Source organism: Silurus meridionalis, chromosome 7 (assembly GCF_014805685.1).
Source record: "Silurus meridionalis isolate SWU-2019-XX chromosome 7, ASM1480568v1, whole genome shotgun sequence".
NCBI classification, from domain to species: domain Eukaryota; kingdom Metazoa; phylum Chordata; class Actinopteri; order Siluriformes; family Siluridae; genus Silurus; species Silurus meridionalis.
This window is the reverse complement of record NC_060890.1, coordinates 13,760,107-13,785,445: the sequence shown is the minus strand read 5'-3', so window position 1 is coordinate 13,785,445 and position 25,339 is coordinate 13,760,107. Positions and strand designations below refer to the sequence as shown.

At 39.7% G+C, this 25,339-nt stretch overlaps 1 protein-coding gene across 4 annotated transcripts in view; it reads right to left on the bottom strand.

Annotated features, from left to right (window-relative positions):
• vti1a (vesicle transport through interaction with t-SNAREs 1A) overlaps nt 1–25,339 on the bottom strand; it is a 103,499-nt gene that overhangs the window by 15,673 nt on the left and 62,487 nt on the right. For 2 of the 4 annotated variants that reach the window (XM_046854682.1, XM_046854683.1), the window contains 2 exons: nt 23,591–23,661; nt 21,566–21,638 (listed from right to left, as the gene is read on the bottom strand). In XM_046854682.1, coding sequence (XP_046710638.1) covers nt 21,573–21,638; nt 23,591–23,661 — 137 coding nt within the window. In that variant the 3' untranslated portion in view covers nt 21,566–21,572. The remainder of the gene's footprint in view (nt 1–21,565; nt 21,639–23,590; nt 23,662–25,339) is intronic. The other 2 variants (XM_046854680.1, XM_046854681.1) reach the window with 1 other exon arrangement.

Below are 25,339 nucleotides of genomic sequence, written 5' to 3'. Positions count from 1 at the left end.
GGGGGTGTGAAAGTTCTATAAGCACGGTGATAACTGCAAAATAATTGATGAATATTGTTGTTCTGCTCTTTTCAATCTCTGAACTCATGAACACAGGGTGTGCGAGTGTGTGTGTGTAAAAGAAATAGAAAGAGAAAAAGAGAGTGAGAGAGTGTGAGAGAGAGAGAGAGAGAGAGAGAGAGAGAGAGAAAGAGAGAGAGTGTGAGAGAGAGAGAGATAGAAATAGAGAGAGAGAAACTTTGGCGGCAGACACACTGTCAGCGTGCACTTTTCCTTCCGGGGTCTATAACCCTATAGTTCAGAGGTCATAGGGTGCTCTTGCTGCTTTGGGATTCGACTAGAAACTGGTGTCAAAGAGGAAGTCAATAAATATTTCTGAAAAAATACATAATAAGTGGAAGAACGCTCTGGTGAATATCTCCAGAGAGAACGGAGTAATTCATGCATGAGAGGCATATTCAAATGCATTCACTATAAACCACGCTAATACAGATGAGTCCGCTAGCAATGTTCGTGGTCTCGTAGTCCTTGGGTTTAAGCAAGTTCCTCTGTGATAGAAGCTCGCGCTGTAGTACCACACCTGCACAATATCATATTTAGACAGAGGGACCCGATGGAAAATTCATAAGGGAAAGAGAATTAATAATTTATACCAAAGTCAAGCAGTAGGTTTTCTTCCCCTGCTTACTGCGGCTGCCTCTGAGTGTGTGCGTGTGTGTGAGTGTGTGTAGTGTGAAGAAAGGGAAAGGTATGGGTAGTAGAATTTTAGTCTGTTTTATGTTTCCCTAGGACAGAGAGAGATCAGCGGAAAGTGTGGAGTGGAGGGCAGCGACACACAGTCTTCATTCTTGCAACTCCTTTCTGAAACAAACACAAACTTCAGACTTGTTTGTGCTTTTCTTTTTTGTTCCACTTCACTCCATTTTTTTTCTGTCGTTCTCCCAGTGCCCTGCTGTCGAAAATAGTTTAGCGTACATGGACACTTTCCTCTCTCTGCACCTCTATTTCCCTACAACACACAGCATGGATTCGCCTGGCAAGACTTGGTTGCTGTCTGGCGTACAGAAACACCCACATCCACACCGCACCGAGTCCTTTAACAAGAACTAGAAAAATCATGAGTATAACAGCAACCTCAAAAGAAAAATGGCTTCACATCAAAACCTACCTGTAAAGGCAGTAGCTTTATTCGTTGAACCTGAATATGTGTAAGTGTGAATGTACAATTCCTAAAAAAAAAAAAAGTCAACACCTTACAATATTTTTCTGACTGTTTAACCACTCACTCAGAGCTATAAAGCCTGCAGGCCCATTCTCTCTGTTCTGTTTTCTAAAACAATGCTGTTTGGATGCATTACAGCTCCTGTGTAGTGATCAAACCTGCTTGAAGTCCCTGAGTCCCATTACTAATGCAAGTTAACAATACGCATTTAAACATCACTTACATGCAAAGCACCTTTTACACTAGGGACAGGAGACAAAGAATATGAGAAAAATAAAAGAGAAAAGAGAGAGAGAGAGAGAGAGAGAGAGAGAGAGAGAGAGAGAGAGAGAGAGAGGGTTGAGGTTTGTATATTGCTCCTGGTCTGTTCTTCAGTAGATACTAGTAGATACTAGCTGCTTCAAACTAAATAAATCTGGCACAGGACTTACGACATAAAGATATCAGCATCATAACACGGAGCGACTTCCATATAATAAGCACCACAGACATTTTCTAAACTCTTGGCACTAATCTTGTATGCAAGACACATAGGACAAAGTTTGTGGACACCTGATTATAAGATCTAGATGTGCTTTTTGAACATCCAATTTCACATTTAGTTCCCATTTGTTGTTATATTAAACTCCATTGTTCTGGAAAGATGCCCCACTACATTTTGGAGTGTGGTCGTGGAGATGTGTGTTCATTCAGCCACAAGGGCCTTAGTAAAGTCAGGTACTGATGTAGGGTGGGAAGGCCTGGGGTGCAGTCAAGTGTCCCATATTCTTTAGTACATATAGTGTATGAAAATGTTAAATGACAATAAACAATACAATATCACAATTTATAGCATAATACAATCACTAAGCAACCAATATATCTATTGAGGAAATGATGTGGCTGTTATATTCAAAAAGCAAAATCAAATGTATACGAGGAGACCGGATCAAGCAGCAGGAGAGGGTTAAATTACAGGATCCGACCATAGACTATAATTAGTTTATCTGGCAATTTAACTCAGAGCAGACTGACCAAATATTAAATGTTTTACTAAACTGTAGTTTACCAAAACTTTTAAAACTTTACAGGCAAGTGTAGACATAGAACTAAATTTGTATGTTAATAATTCATGCCAGAGTGGTGTTAGGTAGCAGCATAATATTCATTATTCAATTTCCCTAGCTTATCTTATTATACCCACAAGAACATACAAATTCCAAACATGGAAAAAAAATAATAAAATTGATGACCTATTTGGTAGGAGAAGGAAGAGTCAAAAGAGAGGAAGAACACGCAAAAAAAGAAAAAGAAGAAAAATGAAGAAGAAGGGCATGCTGAGTGGTTGGGAGAATGTCTAATCCCCTTGGTTAACCAACTGACCTGCAGTCAAAGGAGCCTTTGTAAGGGCATTGTGGCACCAGGCCAATCAGATCCACAGGCTGGTCTGTCTCCGGGCGGGAAATGGTGCCCCTGGTATGTGGTGAGTGGCAAAATGCTTAGACAGACAGGCAGACTATATGTTAACCCCGTCTATCTTTTTCTTTCTACGCCTTTTTGCCCTGTCCAGTTCCACAATTTAGCAGTGAGATTGAAATAACTCAATACTGCACCTCTGGCTGTGCTTCTTCATGCCTGGACACAACAAGTGCACAAACACAATTGCTAATAACCTAAGAAGCTACTAAGTCACAGTCTTTCTGCATAGCGTGGGTTTCCCGATTGTATTTAACTGTGTGTGCCAGTACACAGTGTCAGTGTGTTTGCCTGGGGATAAGTCTGTGGTGGCACGAAATGTAAAATAAAGCCCAGCATAGTGACAATCTTAAAAAACTGGATTAACCGGAAGAGAGGGGTGAAGTCAGGTGTAATTACATCCTTAGGTTTTTTTTTTTGTTGTTTTTTTTAACCCATATCACCCATTTCACTAATGTTTTCATAATCACGGTGTCGGATTATTCAGTGCAGTGCTGGCAGCTGCCTATTATTCACCTGTCACACACGAACACACCTTGCGTTAGAGGTATTGTTGAATTTTCCAAAAAGCATATCAGTCTCAACTGTTTGCTTCTTGTCTTTATTGTCTATAGTTCCAGCTTGAACTTATAAACAGCATGTTTCTGTTTTAAAACAGACATTGTATCAGACTGCAATGTCTCCTGGGATTGTTTTTCAGAAGTCTGCACTCAATACTTTAGCCCTCCTAGCTGTCATCTAGTACTTGTAGTTCAGCTGACAAAGTGATGGAACTAAAAGTTTTCTTAAATTCACCTTAATGCACGTTTAATATCTATTCACAAAACACTGGAGGTTTACAAATTGGCTTGTTAAAATCCTTAAAACCTACTAAACTCTTTTCTAAAGTTAAATATGCAGGAAAAAAAAAATCTGGACATAATTAGCAATGCCTTCTAAATGATACAAAGTCTGACTTTATGCATCAACTGAAAAAAAGTGTCTGGGCAGAATAATAAAGATGTTAATATGACAGGTAGCAGATTTCAAATCATTTGCTTGTATTTTTCATAGTGTGGTGGTGGAGTATGTTAATTCCAGGAATGGTGCTGATATTCATTTGCATATCCAGCACTCCCTGTTTAACTGTTCCCATGGCACATGCTTTGTGTGTGTATTTGTATATGTATTTGTGTGTGTGTCTGTGAGTGTGTGTGTGTGTGTGAGATTTAGTTTTCTGTTGGTTTTTTGTAATATTTGTAATGATGCTAGAACTTTGCCTTTTTATTTTATTTACTTATTTTTTTACTTCTCTCGTTCATTGTGCACAAAATATTGTTGACATTGTTTCCTATTATCCCTCTTTCTCTGTCGACACAACAAAAGCTGTGTGTAACAAGTTGTATACAAGCCTAGACAACGAGAGGTCATCTTCAAATCTTCCTTGCTGATGGCTAGCAGTCCATCACAAATGCTGGCTATGGGAATCAGTAAAAGTAATTCCCACCCAGTTCACATTTTTTGCTCCATTCTATTCTGTGTTGTCGTCCGAGTCTGTGATCAAGTTTGTAAAATACTGGTTTTAGACATCATTCCTGTGATAGTGAAGGACAAACTCTGGGTTCAGACCTGGAGCCAAATAAAAGCTCTCAGTGCTTTGGGATAGTGTGTATACAATAATCACATTCATCTTTGTCCACCTATTTGTTTGGGTTAAGTGCACTAACCCATCACTGCCACACACACACACACACACGCGCACACACACGCGCACACACACACACACACACACACACACACACACACACACACACACACACACACACACACTTGAATTTACACCAAGTAAAACAAATGATGGAAGACAAGATTTTCTATCAAAAGAGAAACAAAAAAAATTCACATGAAAACGTTTGCGTGCAGAATAATAAAAAAAAGATCATAGGAGGAGCTGGGGCTGCATATCTTGGCCTGAATGTCCAACTGCTCATTTAGTTAAAGACTGTAGTTAAGATGGCTGCTGAGGGAAGCATGGCACACTCAGCTCTGGCTCTGCTATTTCAGCTTTTGGCCACAGTGACCCGCTTAATGAGAGGGAATGTTATGTTTTGGGAAATCTAATTTGAGGCTCTTGTTTGTTATTCTGGCTTAAGAAAAGGCATGGAAGATTTTTTTTTTTGCACCTTTTCCCTGTTCACAAGACAGAAGTATCTTTCTTGAGATTTCAGCAGCTGACAATCCATGATGTGCCTAATGCTCAGAAAGGGGCACTACAAACTGTAGACTTTCATTAAAACTGCTCCTTCTGAGCGCAACGGTAAATTAGGAGCATAATTAATTGCAGGGTTATTTTCCATGTCAGTGAAGCATATGTACGCATACACACATATATGCAATTTAAACACAAATATTAACAGGCATCCACTTCCTAATTGAGACATATTCCCTGTTGGGGGAATTGGTGGTCGCTAGGAATTAATTAATGCTGAGTTTTATTTCTTTTTTTTTTTTTTTAAGTAAATGACATTCATTAGCAGGGAGCAAAGACAAATACAATTATTTACATGGCAAAAATCTGGGAGCTTCTGCTGGTGCTCTTTTAATGTTACAGAATAATGTGCAGAAGGGATGAGTATAATCACTCGGCTCTTTTTGTTTTCACTACCACAATAATTAAAACAGAGGAACAGATGGAGCTGGGGCTGCATGAGAACACTCCGAAATGCTCTTCATCTTCTCCTGATCATGCTCCACCACATATACTTTCATGCACGCATACAAACACCCGTACACACACAAGCAGCAAAGCAACATCTAAGAGAACAATTACACAAATAAAATGTGTCTGTGTGCCTGCACTACCACTGGGGTCAGTTAGAATGATAGCTCAGTAAGACAGTTTATTCTTTGAGTTATTTTCATATGCTGCTCTCTCTTTCTTTTCATACACTGAGATAACACTGATCTGTGTGGAAAACACCTACACTCTTTCTTATTACTCTTACACCTACACTCCAGTGGTCACTGAATCTCACCTACACAACTATACAACAACTCAGGTAAAATGATCTAAACAGAAATGACATTACAGAGAAGTACACAACAGATATAATACTGTCCATTACAGTAAGAGCCTGACACTCAAACACCCATTAATGAAATAAAATTCATGTTTAAGCTCATAAAAGCAGATCACTAAGCTACAGGCTTGACAGGTGTGTTCTGCCCTGTTCCTTCACCCTGACTGGTAACATTATACTTCATCTAGACACCCACGTCCCAACATCATGGACAGAGGTGAAGGTTCCTGAACACTACTGAGAAAGAAATTGTTAAAATTTCATATTGATAAATAATGCTCTTTAAGTGGAGGAAGGATGATATATCTCTCCTGAATGGCACATGTGGATATATGTTTAGTGAGCTAGGTTAATCTCAGCTGCTATTGACAGCTTGTTTCCCGGCTACGATCAAACGTTCCTCTGACATGCTCTTCAGCCTCTCTTTCTTCCTGTGTGTCAGTTGGGAGTCAGCTCTGACAGTCTCAGAGGCCGTTTCAAAGACAGGGCCGACTCGTGTCAGGCCGGCATAAAGGGAGATAAAACAGGAGCCGGCGTGGAATCCATTTAGTTCCTTTCATTATGCTTTTATGTACAGCCCCAGCACTAGAGACAGAGGGTGCAATCTGCATGAGTAATACCACAGTTTGCTGGTGTATTTCTTTTCTATAGACTATAGTCTGAAAATGCAGGTATGTGTGCATACATTTTAGAGCTGTCACTATATACAATAGAGCCCATTAATATTTGGACAACTTTTGTAATTTTGTTTCTGTATATCACTTATTGATTGGTGGGGAAGCATGTCCATCTGTGTATAAATTCTTTTCCACAAGTTTAATTAAATTCAGATTAATATTGTTAAATCATAGTAATACTGTTCAAAGAAAACTTGAAGTGTAAACGATAAAATGGTGAACAATAAAAAGTGCAATATGTACACTCCGTGTTCTGCAAACAAGCTTGTGCTCCAAAACTTCTGAAAGTGTAGTCCATTAAAAACCTTAAAACAGCTCACAACAGCTCACAACAATATTCCACGATATCTATTGCGATAGCATTCAACAAATATTATACTGCTGCTGATGAGGATGCTGATTCCTATTCATGTCAGAATCTGATGGAAAGGATACGAGCAGAGTGACCCCTTTCCCCTCAACCCGAATCTTTCCCTGAAATCCAATAAAAATCAGGGGCACCCATTTTCCATCCCATCTCTCTGACTTGTTCTTGTTAAGATCGATCTGCTTATCTGCCAGATCAGAGGAGCTCGCTGCCGATGTACATTTAACCTTAGCCAGGTCCCCCCACTTCATGTCTAAATATTAATGATGATAAAGTCTCACACCCATCCTATGTCAGCCAATTACACCATGTATTGATCTGCGCCTCTCCTGGCCAATTAAAATGTGGCCGTTATAATGCATTTAGGCACATCAAAGGGAAAGGCCATTGATTTGACCGTGGATGTTAGCGTTTACCATTATGAAAGGTGGGAAAAACATTTTATTCAGCAGCATGTCGAGGAAATAGTTCAGACTAGGTAAGAGCTGTGTTATAGCTCAATACTCGACCATTCACTCAGCTAGCTAAAAAGGCACCCACAAGCTGGACAATGCATTATATTTGAGAGTATTTTAACAAAAATATATATATAAATCAATAAAAATTTCAACAATGGCCATGCCGTTTAACGACCATACAAGCCCTTCTGATGTTGTTTTTTTAGGTCAGAATAATTAGCTACAGGTAAAAAGTACAAGATCAGAAATTCCTTATCAGTTTAAACACTAGCATAAAACACTTACAGTCTTGAACTGCTTCTCTGGCCAATCACCAAAAGCAGTCAACTGGAACAGCAGAACGTTCACTCTTTAACCTGCCCTGCGGCTTCGTGTAAACACTAATGACTCTGCAGGTCATCAAAAAAATCTCCACAGGTTTTGGTCATCAGCAGAATATGCAAATGATGCCGTTTTACTCTACTGTACCACTAATGTGGTGTCACACAAGCCACTGTAGAGAAAAATTGTGACAATTTCAAGGGTTTGAGCACTGGGCTGAAACGAATATCAGAAACATGAGTATGTCTGACAAATGGTCAACCACAATTATCGAAAAACTAGTGCTAAGACCTCATGGCTTTGCAATAATATTAGATGACAAACATCACGTGCATTGGGTCATCCATACGAATGCTAGCAATAAGCTACACATACACTTAAAACCCAGTCTGAACAAAGAGGGGTTTTGGGGGATAAATGACTCATTCTTCTGAATAAAAAAAAAACAAGACAGGCTAATAAATCAGAACCATGGGGAAACAAACAAAAACAATGGCATGCGTCTTCTGGCATTATATGGTGGTCGGGGGGTCTCTCTCCATAGTTAAGACTTGCATTGGCCTGGCCTTCACTGTCCCCTTTGTGTTGGTCTGAGAGGAATGGTCAGCACAAAGAACTCGTTGAGACATTGAGAACACAACCAACCTCAGAGCTCCAACCCAGATCTGCCTCACATCCTAGCACTGCCAGATGAAGCCTATTCAGGTCTGAAGAAACACTGGCCCTGGCGGCAGAAGCTCCACAAGGAGCCATAACTAAACAAAACAAACAAAGCCCAAAGCAGGAAAATGAGTGAGTCAATAAAAAAGAAACAAAAGTATAGGAGATGCCACAACTGAAAAGAAACCTTAAAGCACAGAAAATGTGACACTTCAGCGATGGTGAGGAAGCCAGGGAATAGAAGGGCCACATTCCACTGTTTGTACAAATAAGGTTTTTAGTGGTTGAGAGTTGGAGTAATTTATGCATGTAAATCAATCTGAATGAAAGCCATGGTCGCTGTCACAGGGCAGCATGTAGCAAACTGCTGAGCAGAAAATGCAGCATCCTAATACAGCATAAAATACCTTATTCAATGTAAAATATACAACAACCACTTGTGAAGTCCAAACACAAAATCCAGAAACAGAGTCTATAACAGTTTTCCAGACCTAAAAAGAAATCCCACTTTGTTCATGAAAATGAAATCTTTGTCATTGGGTTTGTAATTACAATGTTGAAGGCTCTCAGAGGCCATATGGTTTGTTAACACGTGTGTGTCAAGTTAATATGATAACTGGTATCAAAAATATGATTAAAATATTCATCCAAAAAAGTACTTTTTCTATAAACAGAACTTTTAATGCATCTTATTTTAGCAAAAAATGTTTCAGCTTATGGATATTGGCATTATGCTGTTTGTTCTTGGGGTGCCTCACATTTACTCTGTGCCGTGTGCACTCTCAAAACCTATAATTAAAGATTTGTGAAAGGAAAGCAGTGTTTAGGATGGTTTATGCGAAGGCTGTTCTGAAATGCGTTACCACAGGGCAGTTTTTAGACATAGGCATCCATGCCTTATTAAATAAAGACCAGGCTAGTCCGAGAGTTTTAACAGAGAATCTCTCTCAGTGTCTGCTTATCCAGTGGGGAAACAGCTAGGCAATGGATTCACAGTGCCAGAGGATGGCTGCGTCTGGCTCCAGCGAGCTCGCACTCACATGCGTGCGATAGACAGATATGTACTCAGGTCAGATGAGGTGTAGGGATTTGAACTCAGTCAGCAAACAGGCTGGAGGGTGACACAGGTCTGCCAGGCCAACGTGCCAATGCTCTCACAACCTCTTCCTAACATCTTGACAATGTTAGCGTCGGCGCCATCGCTGCTGACTCTTCCAGGGGCCTGCCGAACAGACAGGAAGCACTGCTCAAACCAAACAAACAATGAAGTACACAAATGCACTGACCCGGTCAGCAAAGACTGCTGGATCTGAACGTGGGGAATTGGGCTGATGTTCATTTTCAACTCTGGCGTCTATGTGAACAAACAGAGCGTTCTACACTCCCGCTGCTTTATAAGAATTTACCCAAACATGCCAAGAGATCTAGTCACCTGGCATTAAGCATTCAACTTAGCTTTTAAAGATACACACACACACACATACACAACAGCACCGTCATCTGGGCATTATGTTCGAAATACAGACAGAATTAAGGTGAAATTAGTTGTTTAGTTAATACACTAAAACATGTACAACTTTAAGTTTATTCCTACAACACTCGCTATTCATATTGCGTATATTTATTAGAATATTTACAAACAGAGTTAATAGGAGATGTGTGAGTGAAGAGTGTGTGTGTTTGTGTGTGCTGGAAGCTGCATCCAGGTAATTACCCTAAGTCCAGAAAGTATGAGAGAATAGAATAGTCTCAATGACCAGAGCTTCTGGTATGAAAAAGAACATGGCACATAAACTCCAAAACAGCTTTTTTTTCACAGCCCATTGTAAATGATAACTCAGTTAAACTAAATCGGTTCAGCCAGAGAACAAAAGCTCTTTTACTCCTGTTTATATGCTCTCAAATTGCCAATGTTTGTAAGACAGATGAATCATCAAAATACCACTCTAGGAAAGGAGAGACTGCTGTGACCAGCACAGCATCTGTATCTTGTTTTTCATATCCTCAAAAAAAAATTTTTTTAACAGTCAAATAAAATCCTTTCATATTTAAATGATCTCCTCATATGAGTCAATCAAATAACAGGACACGCTACAAAACAAACTCAAAAGACTTTATTGAAGAAAATCTAGTGCCAATCAAGGGATGGATCACTAAATAAAGCAAGCAGGAGCAAGGTGCAGTGAAAAAAGGGTAGACTCTTCACTTTGGGAGCTGGCACCGCTCTGGGAGTGAGACAGGTAGTGACAGGGTGCTGTTGACCCTGGAGGTGCTAACAAATGCAATCGTCGCCAGCAACCATGTGTTCCAGGGTGCAGGCAGTTCAGGGAGGAGAGGAGGGGAGTGGAAAAGACTGAAGACTGGGCTCCAGCTGGCATCGAGCCTGCTGTAGCGCCTGGACCAGCCGCCTCGCCAACCCAGACAGGCGGCCAAGGGCCAGCAGGCAGTGCCAGCTGGGCAGAAACCCTGCTGTTGAGTGCTGCACTCCAAACAAACAAAAGCCAAAACAGGCCACAGACCTGTCATTAGGCTGCGCCAATGCCCTGGGCCTCTAATTACCACTGATTCAGGATCAGCACATACCACAGCACATTCCACACAGAGGCATGCTCTGGGTCGCATAGTGCTCAGGTTCAAACTACTGAGCAAATTGTCATGTCTGCACTGCAGTCTTTACCTAAATCACTGTAAGCATCACCCGAAATGCTCTATTATACAAATTTAGACCTTCTGCAAGGAGTTGTTGGGGAAAGTGTGAAAAAGTGTCCCAAGTGAAAAGAAACAAAACCAAGTGTGTGACTGAGTGAGTGTGTCATTTCTTGAATGAATGTTTAAATAGATAAGGTCTCCCTAATTCAATAGTCTTTTCTTAAATGGCAACATTTTTCTGCTGGGTCAGGCTCAGGCAATTTACAGCTGAAGAAAAAAAATCCAGAAAGAGACACAAACTCGACAAAAAGACATCCATAAGAACCATTCTCCAGCTTGGACACAGTCTACCTCGCTCTGTGTCTCTCATAAATATAAACATGCAGCCTCTTTCTTTTTTTTATATAGAAATGTGTACTTTATTCATATCAATATACCATAAACCATCACAATTAGGAACACTATGCTTTTTACCTTTCTTGTTCCACATTTAAAATACATGTTTTTTTGTATTTGTCATAAACCTCAGTGCAACTGGAAAGACAGCTGGCATGACAGCTATAGCTTAGGCTCACTCAGATAAAGCACATCGTTATAGTGTGTCCACTGGGGAGTTTGAGGACATGCTCTATAATTAGTTTCAGCCAATATTCACACTTAGACAGACAGCATAACCTTGCTTTGGTTTCTGGCAAAGACAAAAGATAACTTGCGAATGTTATCCACAGTCAGTGAAAAACCAAGAACAAAAGTACAACAGCAGCCTTAACGAGCATGTGAGGTGGGCTATAAAGCCTTCACTTGCCTCAGGGCCTTCAGCATGTGGTTGCACACAAAAAAGCCCGTCACCTGACATTGAGTATACTATCGAGTCGGTTGTTAATTTAAAGACAAACAATAAAAGGGGCATAAGTAGCAGAAAGGAAGAATGTGAGAGGAAAAAAAAGTCAACATTTCTGTTTTCTCACTCTTACTTTGACTCATCAGTTCCATTTGGAGACTCAGTTAGAGAGCTGTGAGCCCATTACCAAGTCCTACCTCATATCCTCTTGTACTTATTCACACAAGGAAACTCTAATAATGCTGAAACTAAGTGGGCAAGCTCAGAGGAAACTTAAAGCAGACTTGACATGATCCAATACTCACTATGAAGGGTAAAGTTCCAGTCTCTGTAAAGGAGAGAGGAAAACTTCCACCAAGATCAACCAGGACAAGAGGCTGTCTTAAATTTCTGTTAATTTAGAATGTTCCCCGTTCTGTATTAATGTAGAATCAAGAAACAAGCTTGCATGGTTTTTAAAAGGAATGGCATTTTTGTTTACCAAACATACAGCTCCAACTAACCTCTAACAAAATCATCTGGTAGAACTCACATCGCAGGGTCAGCTGTACTGTACCTGTAAAATGTGGTCAGGGTGAAGGTGTCGATCTGACTGCACATTTATCACCTGCAGAAGCAGGGTCGAATGGCCTGTGTCAGGGCAGAGAGCGCTGCACTGTTCAGAGTGATTTATGCTCAACACACACTTGACTCTTTATAAACTGACAATGACACTAAGCTCAGGTGTTGGTATTTTTGTGCACACTCAAAGAGCCATGAACTAGAAGGCTAATGTGCTTCTGTAACATAATCTGAACTCTTAAATTAAAATGTAATATATTTCTAATGAAAAGATAAAGATAGCTGTGCTAATGACACAGTATATTCACTATTAAGTGAGAGGAGAAAAAAAAACTTTATTTTTACATTTCTTTTTGCATTGACTAATGGCAAGACTGTTCTCTGAAATACTAAAACTTCACAATGTTAACAATGTTGCATGTGTGTGAGCTGTTGTTCCAGTAAACACAGGCTATGGTATGTAAATACCATTTTTACAGTTTGCTTTAGGCTGTTTTTGCTTTTTTGTTTAAAAACCAGCAAAACTTGGGATTGACATTAGTTCAGTAGAATACGTTCTACCACTTAACAGATTTCTTACAGAAGTTTTACAAGTTTGACTTCAATACTTAAAACCAGTGACAGATGTAACAAATGGTAATTAGTCAGTAAGAGTGCACTGTACATCCATTTTTTTCTTAGGTTAATTGTGAAGATCTACAGACCTTAAGTGAGAAAGAATGCCTGGAGTAAAAAGGCACTTTAAATCACTGGCTCTGGTCAAAATTCTTAAAGTTATCTACTTCATACAAAAAGTTATAAATCAGGGTCATTCTATAGCAAACTATCACACCAAACTTCCACCCAAAATGAGCTGTGTTGCTCCTCTTGATTCTACCCACTTTACTAAAGACAAGAGCAAACTTGCATGCCTTCTTAACTTGTGGAAATGTAAAAAATGTAGAAAGATATGACATGGAAAGACAGAGATATCACTTAATAATCACTTCCTGATTAAGACTGCAGGTTTGTACAAAAATCTATTTATAAATTCGAGAAATGTGATAAGTGCATTTTCAGGTGTTATTACATAAATGCACAAAATGATAAATAAATGATTTATTTATTTATTTATTAAACCTCAGAAAGACCACAGGCCAGAATGAGAGACTTACCAAAGTGGAAAGGTAAAAGGCAGGCTTTGGCAGTAATAATAGGAAAAATAGCTTCTCTCTCCAGATGCAGGACTGTGACAAAGAAATTGTGTACAGGGTCACATGAACCAGGCCAATCAAGCACACAATGAATAGTGCAGTGAAATTACTGACAGTCAGGGAAGAACAGTATGATCGGTTCTAATTGCTGCAGAATTCCTAGAAGTCTCCATTATCTATTTAAATTGTCTGTTAATGGGCTCGATAGAGAAGAGAAGAAAGATGGGAAAAAAGGAAGCGAGAGAAAAACCAAGCAAGAGAAAAGACGCTCCATGCCATCACCTCATTATTTCCATTCTTGACAGATGCCCAAGCTCACTCTTTCTCTGAATGGGTTATCACACACTACACAAAGACCCAGAGCTTTAAACATACTATTACATTTTGTGGGGATTTAAAAAAAAACTGCAAGAGAAAACAAATTCACCTGTAAACTGAACAAACAAACTTGAGCAAAAAAGAGATGTCATTTCTGCATACTTGGCCTGTATCTTGTTTTCACAGGGCTTGGAGGAATTATTTGTGTCCAGTCATTCTAACAAAAGCATCATTACTGTCTTTGCCAGTTTTTTTCCCCCTAGTTTTAGTAGACCAGACAGAATGTGATCACTGCTGTATTTTTCTATCAGGAGGTTTTCCCCCCTGTCACACTGTGTTTTTATAGTACACTCATATCCAAGAATTGATTTGCCTTGTGCTATTCCACAGTCATTGCTTTGCTCATTGCTTTAACAGCAGCAGACGCTACAGAAGCCCATAGCCATGCTAGTCCTGAGGAGATCCTCCCATGTTGTCAATCAAAAGTTGAGCTCTGTTTCTCTTTCTCACTGCTCCTGCTGAGGAATCATACAGGAGTCCTGTATGGCGACAGCTGCCCGACTCCAGATCAAACATCACGCTGCCCTTGGTGTGACACAGCAGCCACTTCAAGAGCTACACAGCCAGTGATGTGAACGCTCTGAGAAACACCTTCTCCAGGACAGAAGAGACAAGGACGACTACACCATCACCTCAGTGTCACATGCACACTGACCCTGCTGAATTAAAAACTCAAGAAAAAGTGATAGTGAAAGGATGAGACGAAGACCATACAGGATCTTATAAACACAGTTGGCTACAAAATCAACACGCTCGATTCCCCCCAGTTTGAATTATATCATTTAATCTAATTTCTTCACTGAAATACAGGCGGTGGTTTAAATATTAGTCAGTGGAATAGTGTTGAGGAGAATGACGTCAGTACAGAGTTAGTCCGTTTCTTCAAACTAATGCATTCCTAATCTAAAAGCAGAGTACTTCTCCCCTGTCAGAACCGGCTTCCTCTGAAGCGTAGGCTTGTTTGTGCTGCTGCTGTGTGTGAGTGTTCTCCAAAGCTAGCGCTCAGCACACACTAATAGGAGAAGGAAAGACACACAGAGTTTAGGTGTCACCATTATCTGTATGGCTCTCAGCAGCAGGTAATGAGGCTGAGGCGTGCATGCTACAGGGGCTCAACCAGAGGTCTGTCAACAAGCCATCAGCCAGGCATACACACACCCTAAGAAATGCATAAAGGTGTATAGTTCTCACATTCTGAGTATAGATGACATGTATATCCATACACTATGGAAGAAGCTTAAACAATACTTATTATCTAACATAGGCAAGATACACTCCTGTTTATCTGCGGTTCTGTATAAGATATACATTTTGTAAATCTCAATGTGCTGTATACTGTCTATGATATGATGATCAATGTAGACAAACTGCTGCTTAAGCACTAAAAAGCCTAAAGGCATACATTTGAAAAGTTGAAATATTAAAAGTAAATGTATTTCAAATACAATAATCACAAACAAATGGAAAAACCTTCTCCTAAAATAACACAAATTTTGATTATTGATCACAGTCTAATAACTGTTTTAACCAACTGAACTTATTAAGCAAAAGCTGCTCTGTCCCTAACCTACAATGCTTGATACCTTTGATGGTGACTTCTCAGACATAACAATTCCCATAACAAAGTCTCTATATGATGTTATACTGCCACGACAGCCAGTGACGCTTACCAGTATTATATTGCATTACCACACCTGTCAACCTTTATGTATTTTTTTACAGGAACTCCACAATTTATCATTAGCTTATAAATGATGCTAAACTAGTCTGATTGTAAAACTTTTAACTGTGAAGCCATCAAGTCTTCAGTTGAAAAATGCTTGGAATGTACCAAGTCTTAAATGACAGAAAACCACGTCATGTAGAGACACCTGAAAGCTGTGATGAAGCACTTTACAAAAGTTTTTGCTATACATTTCTTACAACTTGTGTGTTTGTTGGAACAGGACCAATAGTGTCTGAAAAAGGTCAATGGCGAAGTGGTTGCAGCTTGTTTGGAGGCAGCCGACTGGTGGCATATGTCAGCTCCAGACAGTATGAGTGAAATGATGTGAGACTTCAGATGCTCTACATTTCTGCTGTCTAAAATAAACCTGACAGGCCGCATTCCAAAAGAGTCCTAAACACCCCACAGTCTAAAAAGCCCAGCTAGTCTCAGAGCACACACGAAACTAGAGATGCACCTGCTCATACATTTAGAGACAGACACACACACACACACACACCAGCAAGGCCACAAATTGTCTGCAAGATAGATATTTGATTATAGATCGTTGTTCTGCTGCTTTTGGTAGCCTTCACTACAAGACAAAACAGAAACAGAAGGCTTTTTCCTTCTTATCAGTGATTTGATTCAACTGCCTGAATTTCTTAAGAATAACGTGCAGGTTTTATAATGAATAACATTTTGACACACAGCAGTACTTTGACTCAGTATCATGGTACATTTTGACAGCATGTCTGACAAAATTTTTTTTTCTGCAGTTTCCAAAACTTTATAACTAAATTAAATTTTTTAAAGTTCCCTTATTTAAAAAAAAAAAATTTAAATAAAACATTTTGAAAGACAGACAGAAAGTTTGTCAGAAAGTTGCAAGTTACATGACATATGGAGCATCTGAGGAACTGTAAAAGTTCAGAAGAATATTTTTAATTTGCATGATTGCAGAAACCAAATCTGTTCTTGGGCCTTAAACAGGTAAAACACAAGAACTCCCTGGCATCATCTTATAGTTCAATGCCATAAAAAAAAAAAAAAGTTTAGTTAGTGGACACTTCGTTCTATGGCACTTGTAGAGCTAGATGTATTGACTGTATTCTAGTTTCCTTTCAGATAAAAGCTAATGATTAATAAACACATGTACATTCAAATTTGAGGATTAAGGGTCTTGGCTCAGAGGCCCAGCAGTGGCAGCTTTATGGTGCTGTGATTTGAACTTACATCCTTTTAATCTGACATCAAATGTCTTAACCACTGAGCTACTATTAAAAATGTACTCTGTGTAAAGAAATCACAAGACACAAACATTTATTTATTTATTTTTTTAACCAAAAAAACAGTTCAAGTGTGCCACATGTGTTTTTTCCTAAAATACATATTGCAAATTTCAGGTTTTGCATATAACATTTCTATTGTTGAGAACAACATTGACATTTATGGAGCTTAAAGATATGATGTTTTTATAGCTAGAACAGATCAAATACAATTTTGGAATGAATTGCTTTGCCCCTGCCCCTCAGCCAGACTCCTCCTTCCCCCTCTACTCTGGTAAGTTCCCCCCCCGAACACTTTTTTGAAAGAGGAGGGGAAACCAAATAAATAAAATAATAAAAAGAATAAGAGTAAAGGAAAAGCATGTGCTGAACTATAATTTGTTATATCTTTCAGCTCCAATTAGAAATAATATCAAATCTTTTTGTTCGACTTTCACAACAAGACTTCAAGGGGGCCCCCATGACTCCCTCCATTTGCATCCCTACACAGCCCACTGCTGCTCCCGAATCCCATTAATTATATGACCTACATAGCTGATAGTTAATATTCCAGGCTGGGAGAGAGACTGCAAGCCAACAGTGTGGAAGTCTAAATTTGGAGATCTTCAGGACATCACAGCTCCCCCACAGAAGACGCTTTTTCTGGGGTGCTCTCTTTGATCTTCCTTCTCTTGACATTGTTTGCAAATGTCTGTTTAATGGGACTGGCAAACACAGGAACAGAGTCGCACACAAGTTTTCAAACAGGCCCTTTCTCCTCCCACCTCCCGGTTCTGTCATCAAGCCTTAACTACAATTATTCTCACCGCACTAAAACATAAGATGAGGGAGAGGAATCAGACTAGAGCAAGGTGACAGTCAGAACCCTAGCACAAATACCACATTGAATTTTACAGCTGCATCATCCAGGAACTGAAAGCAAAGGAAACTTGTGAAATTTATTTTACCATTCAGATTTGAGAGACAGCTGATAAATCTCTATGCTTATGATCGTCATATTCAAATGTGAGATGGCCCAAGTAGGACTGCATCAATCCCAAACAAAATGTTTATGACTTGCTCAACACAATACTAATAACAATGAGTAGATTTAATATCTAAGAAAATAAAGAAAAATATTTTCACTTAACTGTGAATCACAACAGAATGTCTTACTTAAGGTAAAGTACTATTCCTTAAACAATTATAAGTGAAAGAACTACTTTTAAACTACATTCTAATACAACATGCCTATCTTGTATACTCCCACAGAAAGCACCCATTAGCACTGGTACAAAGCAAATAAAATCCTAAGGGAGCAATTGTAGTCATTGTAGCCATTGCTACATATACAATGCTCTCTGCGAGCAGTTCCCAATGGCGCTCTAAAACTCATGTGCACTTGAACACCACTGGAAGTAAAACACATTTAAGGAAGGAACACATTCCAACATAAAGTAAAAGCATTTGTAATAAAACGTTAAAGTGTAATTTTGGTATTTTAATTTCCAACTATAAAGACGTTGGTTAGACCCTACTACACATACTGATGCTGATCTCTTAATCAGTGTCCAGTTGAGCTATGTGCTTCTCTGAAGACTGGCCTGGATGCTGTAAGCTAGAGCATGAATATGGAGCTCTTTTGCGGTGCGGGGCTTGCTTATGTTTTCTGTCTGATATCTCTGGCCCATTCCCATTTCAAAGGAAGGTCCACCCAGGGGTTTGACTTTTTGATCTGGGCTGGCGACAGACTCGACCACCTGCATGCTCTATCAGGCTCTGGCTTGGCATGATCCCCTGCTGACCGCTCAGAATGGAGGAGCTGGGCTCTGAGAACATTCTGGCCTCTCTCTCGGTCTCTCTGTCTCTCTTCACTTTCTCCAAGAGGCCTTTGCTCTCATTTTGTGCATTTTTGAAAATTTTGTGCATGAAACAGAATCTGTGTGTGTGAAGGCTGGGATGAGTCTCTTTTTGACGTTCAACACTGCTGCCATCTTCTCAACATCTCAACATCTGCTATCTTACGATATTCTCTGGATGGAACCGTGTGAGGACAAACTTACAGGTAGAATAGCAACAATGTTACAAGGACAGCCACAGTGTCTTCTTCTCAAAGTGTATGCCGGTATCATTCTTCCCCTATATGACACATTCCTATATTGTCCAGCATCAAATTCGCTGGCTATACTTCTTCAGTCATTTTGGTAGATACTAACCAGTTATTACAAAAAAACAGCTCACAACACTTGCTCTTTTAGAGATGCTCTGTCATCTAGTCATCACAGTTTAGGTGCTTATCAAGGGGCTTGCTCATTTTTTCTGCTTCCAAAACATCAACTTGGCAGAATTGACTGTTTACTTGCTGCCTAAAATATCTCACCCTTCGACAGGTGCCATTGTAACCGGGATAATCAATGTTATTTACTCTACATGTGGTTTTAATGTTATAGCTGATCACCGTAACTTATTCCAAGACACTGCAAGATACGTAGTCGAAGATTAAATGTAATCAGGTTCCGCGGAATACCTCTGCTCATCACAGTCCTCTCTGATTTCTTTGAAGCACTGATTGAATTGAGCAACTGGGCATTAAACCATCAACCATCAAGGCAAATGTTTTAATTGATATGATTACTCTTTAATGATATTATGATTTCTATAAGCAGGCATTAGCATTAAAAGTTAATGAGATGACTGTGACCATGACAATATAATTAAAACCCTCAGGAGTTGCGATGCTCAAATGAATAATTTACAGGCAGGGTGGAAGGAGGGAGGGTTACACAGCCTGACACAGCCATGACAGAGAAGAGGAGAAAGAAGAAGAGCAAGACAGAAGCTCTGCTTTCCCCTGCTGGCATTAATGCCTTTGATTACAGGCCACACTATTAGTGCAAAGTATTTGGGTTGTGTCCCTATTAAACCCTGAGCCTTTTGGGATACATGCTTCCTGTTTGATGCAGTGTAAGTGTTCTAAACAGAGAATCTACAAGAAGTCTGGCAGCCTCTGAGAAGGAGTAGGACAGCACATGTTATATCCCCTCAACTATCTTTAACCTTGTAGTTGAACGGAAATGCGTGCAGGCCCACGATTCACTGATGGCTTTTTTGCTTATGGGCAAGTATGCTATTAAAAGAGGAGCGTAAGTGTATAGAGACATGTACACATACTTCTTCAGAGTGGTAAACATGAGGATGTGCGTGGCCCTCTCTGGCTCCATCTTGTAACAATATTTACAATTTTTTTTTCCACAGAACGGAAATGTTGTCCTCGTCGCACAGCAGTGCCTCTCGAAACTACCTCATGACAAACAAATCGTGGAGTGTGTGAGTGTGTGGAATCTTTAGAACATTAGAGTTTGTACGAACAGTGGAGTGGAGTTCACTCCTCTCCCTGCTTATACATTAAATTCCTCCTACACATGGCAATACATGGTATAAATTATAGCGGGTTTGAAATTGGATGCTATGCTCTTCATTCAAATTACAGCAATGGGGACAAACAACCCTGTATTAATCGAATGTACAGACATTTTGGAAGTCAGCAGTGAAAAAGAAAAATAAGTGAATGAGTACGCATATGTTTTCTCATTCCTCCCGACTATAAATGACATTGAATAGTGGTGCAGGTTTAAAGAATGAGCGTTTAATTTGCTTACTTTTAGAAAGCCAGGAGAGGGGAAAAAGGCACACAGGGCCATCATGCAGAAAGGCAGCAGGAACAAGCATGGCAGCGCGTAGCAAAAAGCTCATAAATCCTGATTTGAGCCGGCAGCCACGCTACGCCACTACATTTCTTAAATGCTATGTCTGATTAAGTCTTCCCATTAGGTGACAGCTGAACTTTAACATTAATATGATAATATTGAAATAAGTGGTGTTATTTACTTAGCGCCGGGGCGGGATGGAGGGAGGGGGCGAGGGAGGGGACGGCAGAGGGAGGCAGGGGATGATGAATGATTTCTGGACAGCTCTTGTGACACCAGGCAGCCGCAGCCTCTCTAATGAGACTTGACAAAATGGAGACATATGCAGAAATATTGGTTACAGTCTACGTCCCCGACAACCTCCCTCTCTCTCCTTCTCTCTCTCTTTCTCTCTCTCTCGCTCTGTGTGCTGGCCCTGATTGTCTACAACCACTGAAGCATCTATTTCAATTGGCACTTCCTTCCTGGCCCCAGGATTTCAAATTTAGCTGGTGTCATTTACATATTACTCTTAATCAAAAAAGAAAAAAGAAACAAAACCTTGCCGTCACGGTTCAGGGACAAGCGCAAAGGCACTTTATAAAGTGGAGATGTGACAGATGAGTAAATTCTGCGAGAGTGTGCTTGCCTCTGTGCGTATGTGTTTGTGTGTAAGATTGTGGTTGAAAAAAGAGAGCTAGTAAAAGAGATATGAGAGATGTTGCATATACTGTGTTTATGAACACACAGGTGATAGAAAATTTGCATATCGTCTTGATTACTCAAGAAGTATCAGACAGGGACACTATCTTTACACTATGGAAATGTGAAGCAGACACTAGGGAGCCAGTGTGCCAAGCAAATAGGTAAATATTTTAAGATTATTTTCATAAAGGAAAAAGTGTGAGCTTTCAGTGAGGTTCTCAAACCCTAAACTGTTTCCTTTTATTAGCACAGGCTCACAATAATGGGTACAAGTGAATGTGTATGTTCTCATACACTTCATATAACAAGGCCACCAGCCTACACACATTCAAATAGGGGCAGCAGAAACAGGGTCCCTACCTTCATCTTACCTTCTCAGCATGCCAGACAGGATACGGGAGCTCTTGCCCAAGTTTGCGTCTGTCTCTCTCAACTGTAACAAAAAAGAAAAAAGTTCATAAATGTACCAAATAAGGCACATAGTTAAAGGCACAAAGAGAAGAAGGAAAAAACTTAAACTATGTTCAAAAAGTATACACATTTTTAGATTTTCTAATCTGATCCAGTTTTCACATCAGATCCCGGTTTTTGGCTGTGAAGAGTAGAATCTGCTGTTAAAGCCCACTTGTGCAGGCTGAAATGCTTTTCTGCTCACCGCAAGGGTATAGAAGGATTATAATTGTTAATACATCCTTCTGGGTGGCTTTAACCAATCTAGACATAAGTTCATATAATAATAATGCATTTAATTGGTACCAAATTTTTTTGGCTTTGGTTATTTTTCTACAATGCAGAAGCCAAATCTTTTTTTTTTTTTTATCCCAGCATTTCATTGCTGTTCTATTTTCCCAGTACTTTCAATGACTCTCGGTGAGCATCAGAAGTGCGACTGCTATTTCTCTGGAGGAATGTGTGTGAGTTTGAATATATATGCGTGTGTATTTAGGAATGCTGATGCTGCTGTAGAAGAGAAATCAGATATACGATGAAAGAGGCCCTACCAGCACAACGCCTGCTCTCTCCTAACACACAGCAGGATGCCTCTCGGCTTTACTCTACTGCTCTAGCTCTCTAGTAACCACTGTCTGTATGTGTTTGTGTGTGTGTGTGTGTGTGTGTGTGTGTGTGTGTGTGTGTGTGTGTGTGTGTGTCTGGTTTGGGATATGGCATAAACAATAGCCTGAGATAATTGTCTGAATGATTAATTTTCTGAATGATTAAATATCATAATCTGAACCTAAAAAAAGACACTATAATCTAAATTCATGCAAGACTAGTATATCCTATAAGGCTGAGTATATAAATTGTGTTTGTAGGGATCCACTAAATTTGCTACAACCGCTTTTATGTGCACTCTTATGCAAAGAGGGGCCCTTTACTCCTAATGTTTTCACATTGTGTTTTCTTTTTATCCCCCGATTTTTTTTTCTCCCCAACAAAATGCCTTTAAAGTGTAAGAGGCCAATGGAGGCTCCAGGGAAGGAAGGCTATTCTCTACAGACAGCAGACCTTTGAAAGGAAATGTTTTATTTCCTTTGAAACAGGCTAGCAGCCCAACTGCCATGTTGTGGTCTTTAAGCATCCTTCATAAGGGGCCATCAGAAAGGCCCCTGACTGAGCACACTCCACCTGGGGGTTTGGACACAACACTCCCATATGGAAAGAACAAGAGAGCAAAAACTTTTGAAAGAGGGAAAAATGACAAATACAGAAAATTGAGACAGAGAGAGAAAATGTAGAAAATACAGGTTTAAAGAAGAATTTGAGGCTGTAACATTGGCTGGAATGATGGACAGCAGAATACTTTTCTGATGTTCTTGGAAATCACCAGTGTGCTGGTCATACTACATAAACTGGTACTATGAGGACTTCATAGGGACAGTTAGTAATTTACAACCCCTAGCTTAAATATCAGTCTGTAAGCATGACCTAAAGCACTATTTTCAGATAAAGTGCTAGACTTTGTGTCTATCAATCTACTGAAGACAGGAAGCTTTGGAAATTGCAAGAACACACCCTTGTTATGTTGGATATGTGAACTTGCTGTGCTACAAAGCTATGACCATTTAGACAGTCTTACATCAGGCATTTCATTACTCCATGAGACATGCTAACTACAAAGAAGTATTATTTGCTTGATGCACTTTATCAAATGACCCATTATCTATGCTGTACATACAATCAATCCCTATAATGCCAAGACTTTTACTGTATAGTGAAAGAGAGGAAGGAAAGCATAAACTACCCCATTACCCATAACAGACAGCAATCGTGTCCTCTATGGTGGTGTTTTACATGTGCTTTATACTTATATTGTTTTATCAAATCTAACCAGTGCAGTTGCAGGCAATTAATGGAGTTGTTTTAGCTTGTGTATGAACTCACCCTGTCTCTGGATCTTTGGATCTTCTCACGGTCACTGTGCAGATTGGAGAGAATCTCCTGGCCGATTTGCTCTGCAAAAAGCAAAAACACCAAGAGCATTAGAAGCCGCCAAAATGCTCCTTATGACCACCATACATAACCATAACGGCATACAACCATAAAAAACACTAGCTTCAATAAGTATACAGATCCTGTTTTGTAAATGCCATAATCCTCAACAATAAATGATGCAATGTATATAAATGCATTATAGCGCCAATGGTTTGTGGACACCTAACTATGTTAAGCATATGTGCAGGGTGAACATGCCATTCCAGATTTAGACCCTGTCTTGCAGTCATAATAACCTCCACTCTTTTGGGAAGACTTTTCTTTACAATTAGAAGGGTGGCTGTGTAAAATTGTGCTCATTCAGCAATAAGGGCATTAATGAGATCAGGCAATGATGTGGGGAAGGAAAAACCTGAAGTGTAGGTGTACCACCACAGTGTAGGCTGCACTACATTTCATAGCATGGCAAGAGCACAGAAACACATTAAAAAAGAGTTTTGCTTTGTTGTGGGCACATAATGTAGGTTTTTTTTTTTTTAAATAGCTGGCCACTCACATACTTGCCACACCACATGTGTGTGTGTGTGTGTGTCTGTGTATATATAAATATTGTAGAAACCTCTGCTTGGCCAGATGAGCCATACCACCACAAGTTTTAACAATCACAAGTCAGCCAAATGTATGCATTTAGCATGCAAAGCTCCACACAAGAAGTTCTTGTTTCATAAAATGACCTACACTGAAGCATGAACTACTACATGTGATGTAAAACCAAACCTGGGTTACACCTAGGAAATATATCTAAACATGATTTCCTCAAAGGTCCTGAAAACTTGCAATGGTAATATTTGCAATATTGGGATGAGTTCAGTTTAAATTAGATTTCTCAGACAGACATTCAATGCCTACTTGAATGCCTTACTGCAAGCAATATTTGAGATTCAGACTTGCACCATAAGTTTGCAACAGTTTGCTAACACTTCCATATTAAACCCATCCAAAGTAAAGTTAGTTTTTTCCCTGTGATACTCAGATTAAATGGAGGCAGATGTTGCATTTTTACTTATTAACATCTGCTTCATGTAGTAAAGCTGTGAGGCAAAAGTTCTAGTTGTGATTTGCTTCAAGGTCAGTGGAGGGAGCCTAATTAATGCACAGAACCAAGATGCTTGGGAAACACAAAAGACATTTACAGTCAACGCTTCGAATTTTCTTCACTAACATTGGGCATATCAAGTTCTACCATAAGCCAAACATGCATCATGAGGCTGAGCCGAACCAGGACATGCAACATTGAGGAAGCATTCTCCTTCTAAATGCTGCTCATCTGTCATCCATATAAACCCATTTACTCACATTTATTAAACATGCAGAACAAGACATCTGACAAGCTCATCAATGGTCACTGTCATGTGCACATCTCATGGGTCACGGAAAACAAACAAAAACCCTACTTCCATTCTTCTCATAAAAAAAAAAAAAAAAACAAAAAAAACTGAGTAGACATTAGCGGTTTGGAGAGGAAGAGGGAGGAAAAAAAAAGAAGTGAGGAATCTTTGCAAGGATCAAAGTGAGCCTTTCAAATGCACCAAACAATTGTAAGTAAACAACCCACTCATGGCTGGATTACATTACACAGGTGCAGCATTCAAAGAGCAAGTGTGCATGCTCGGGACACACGACGAATAGAGCTGCATC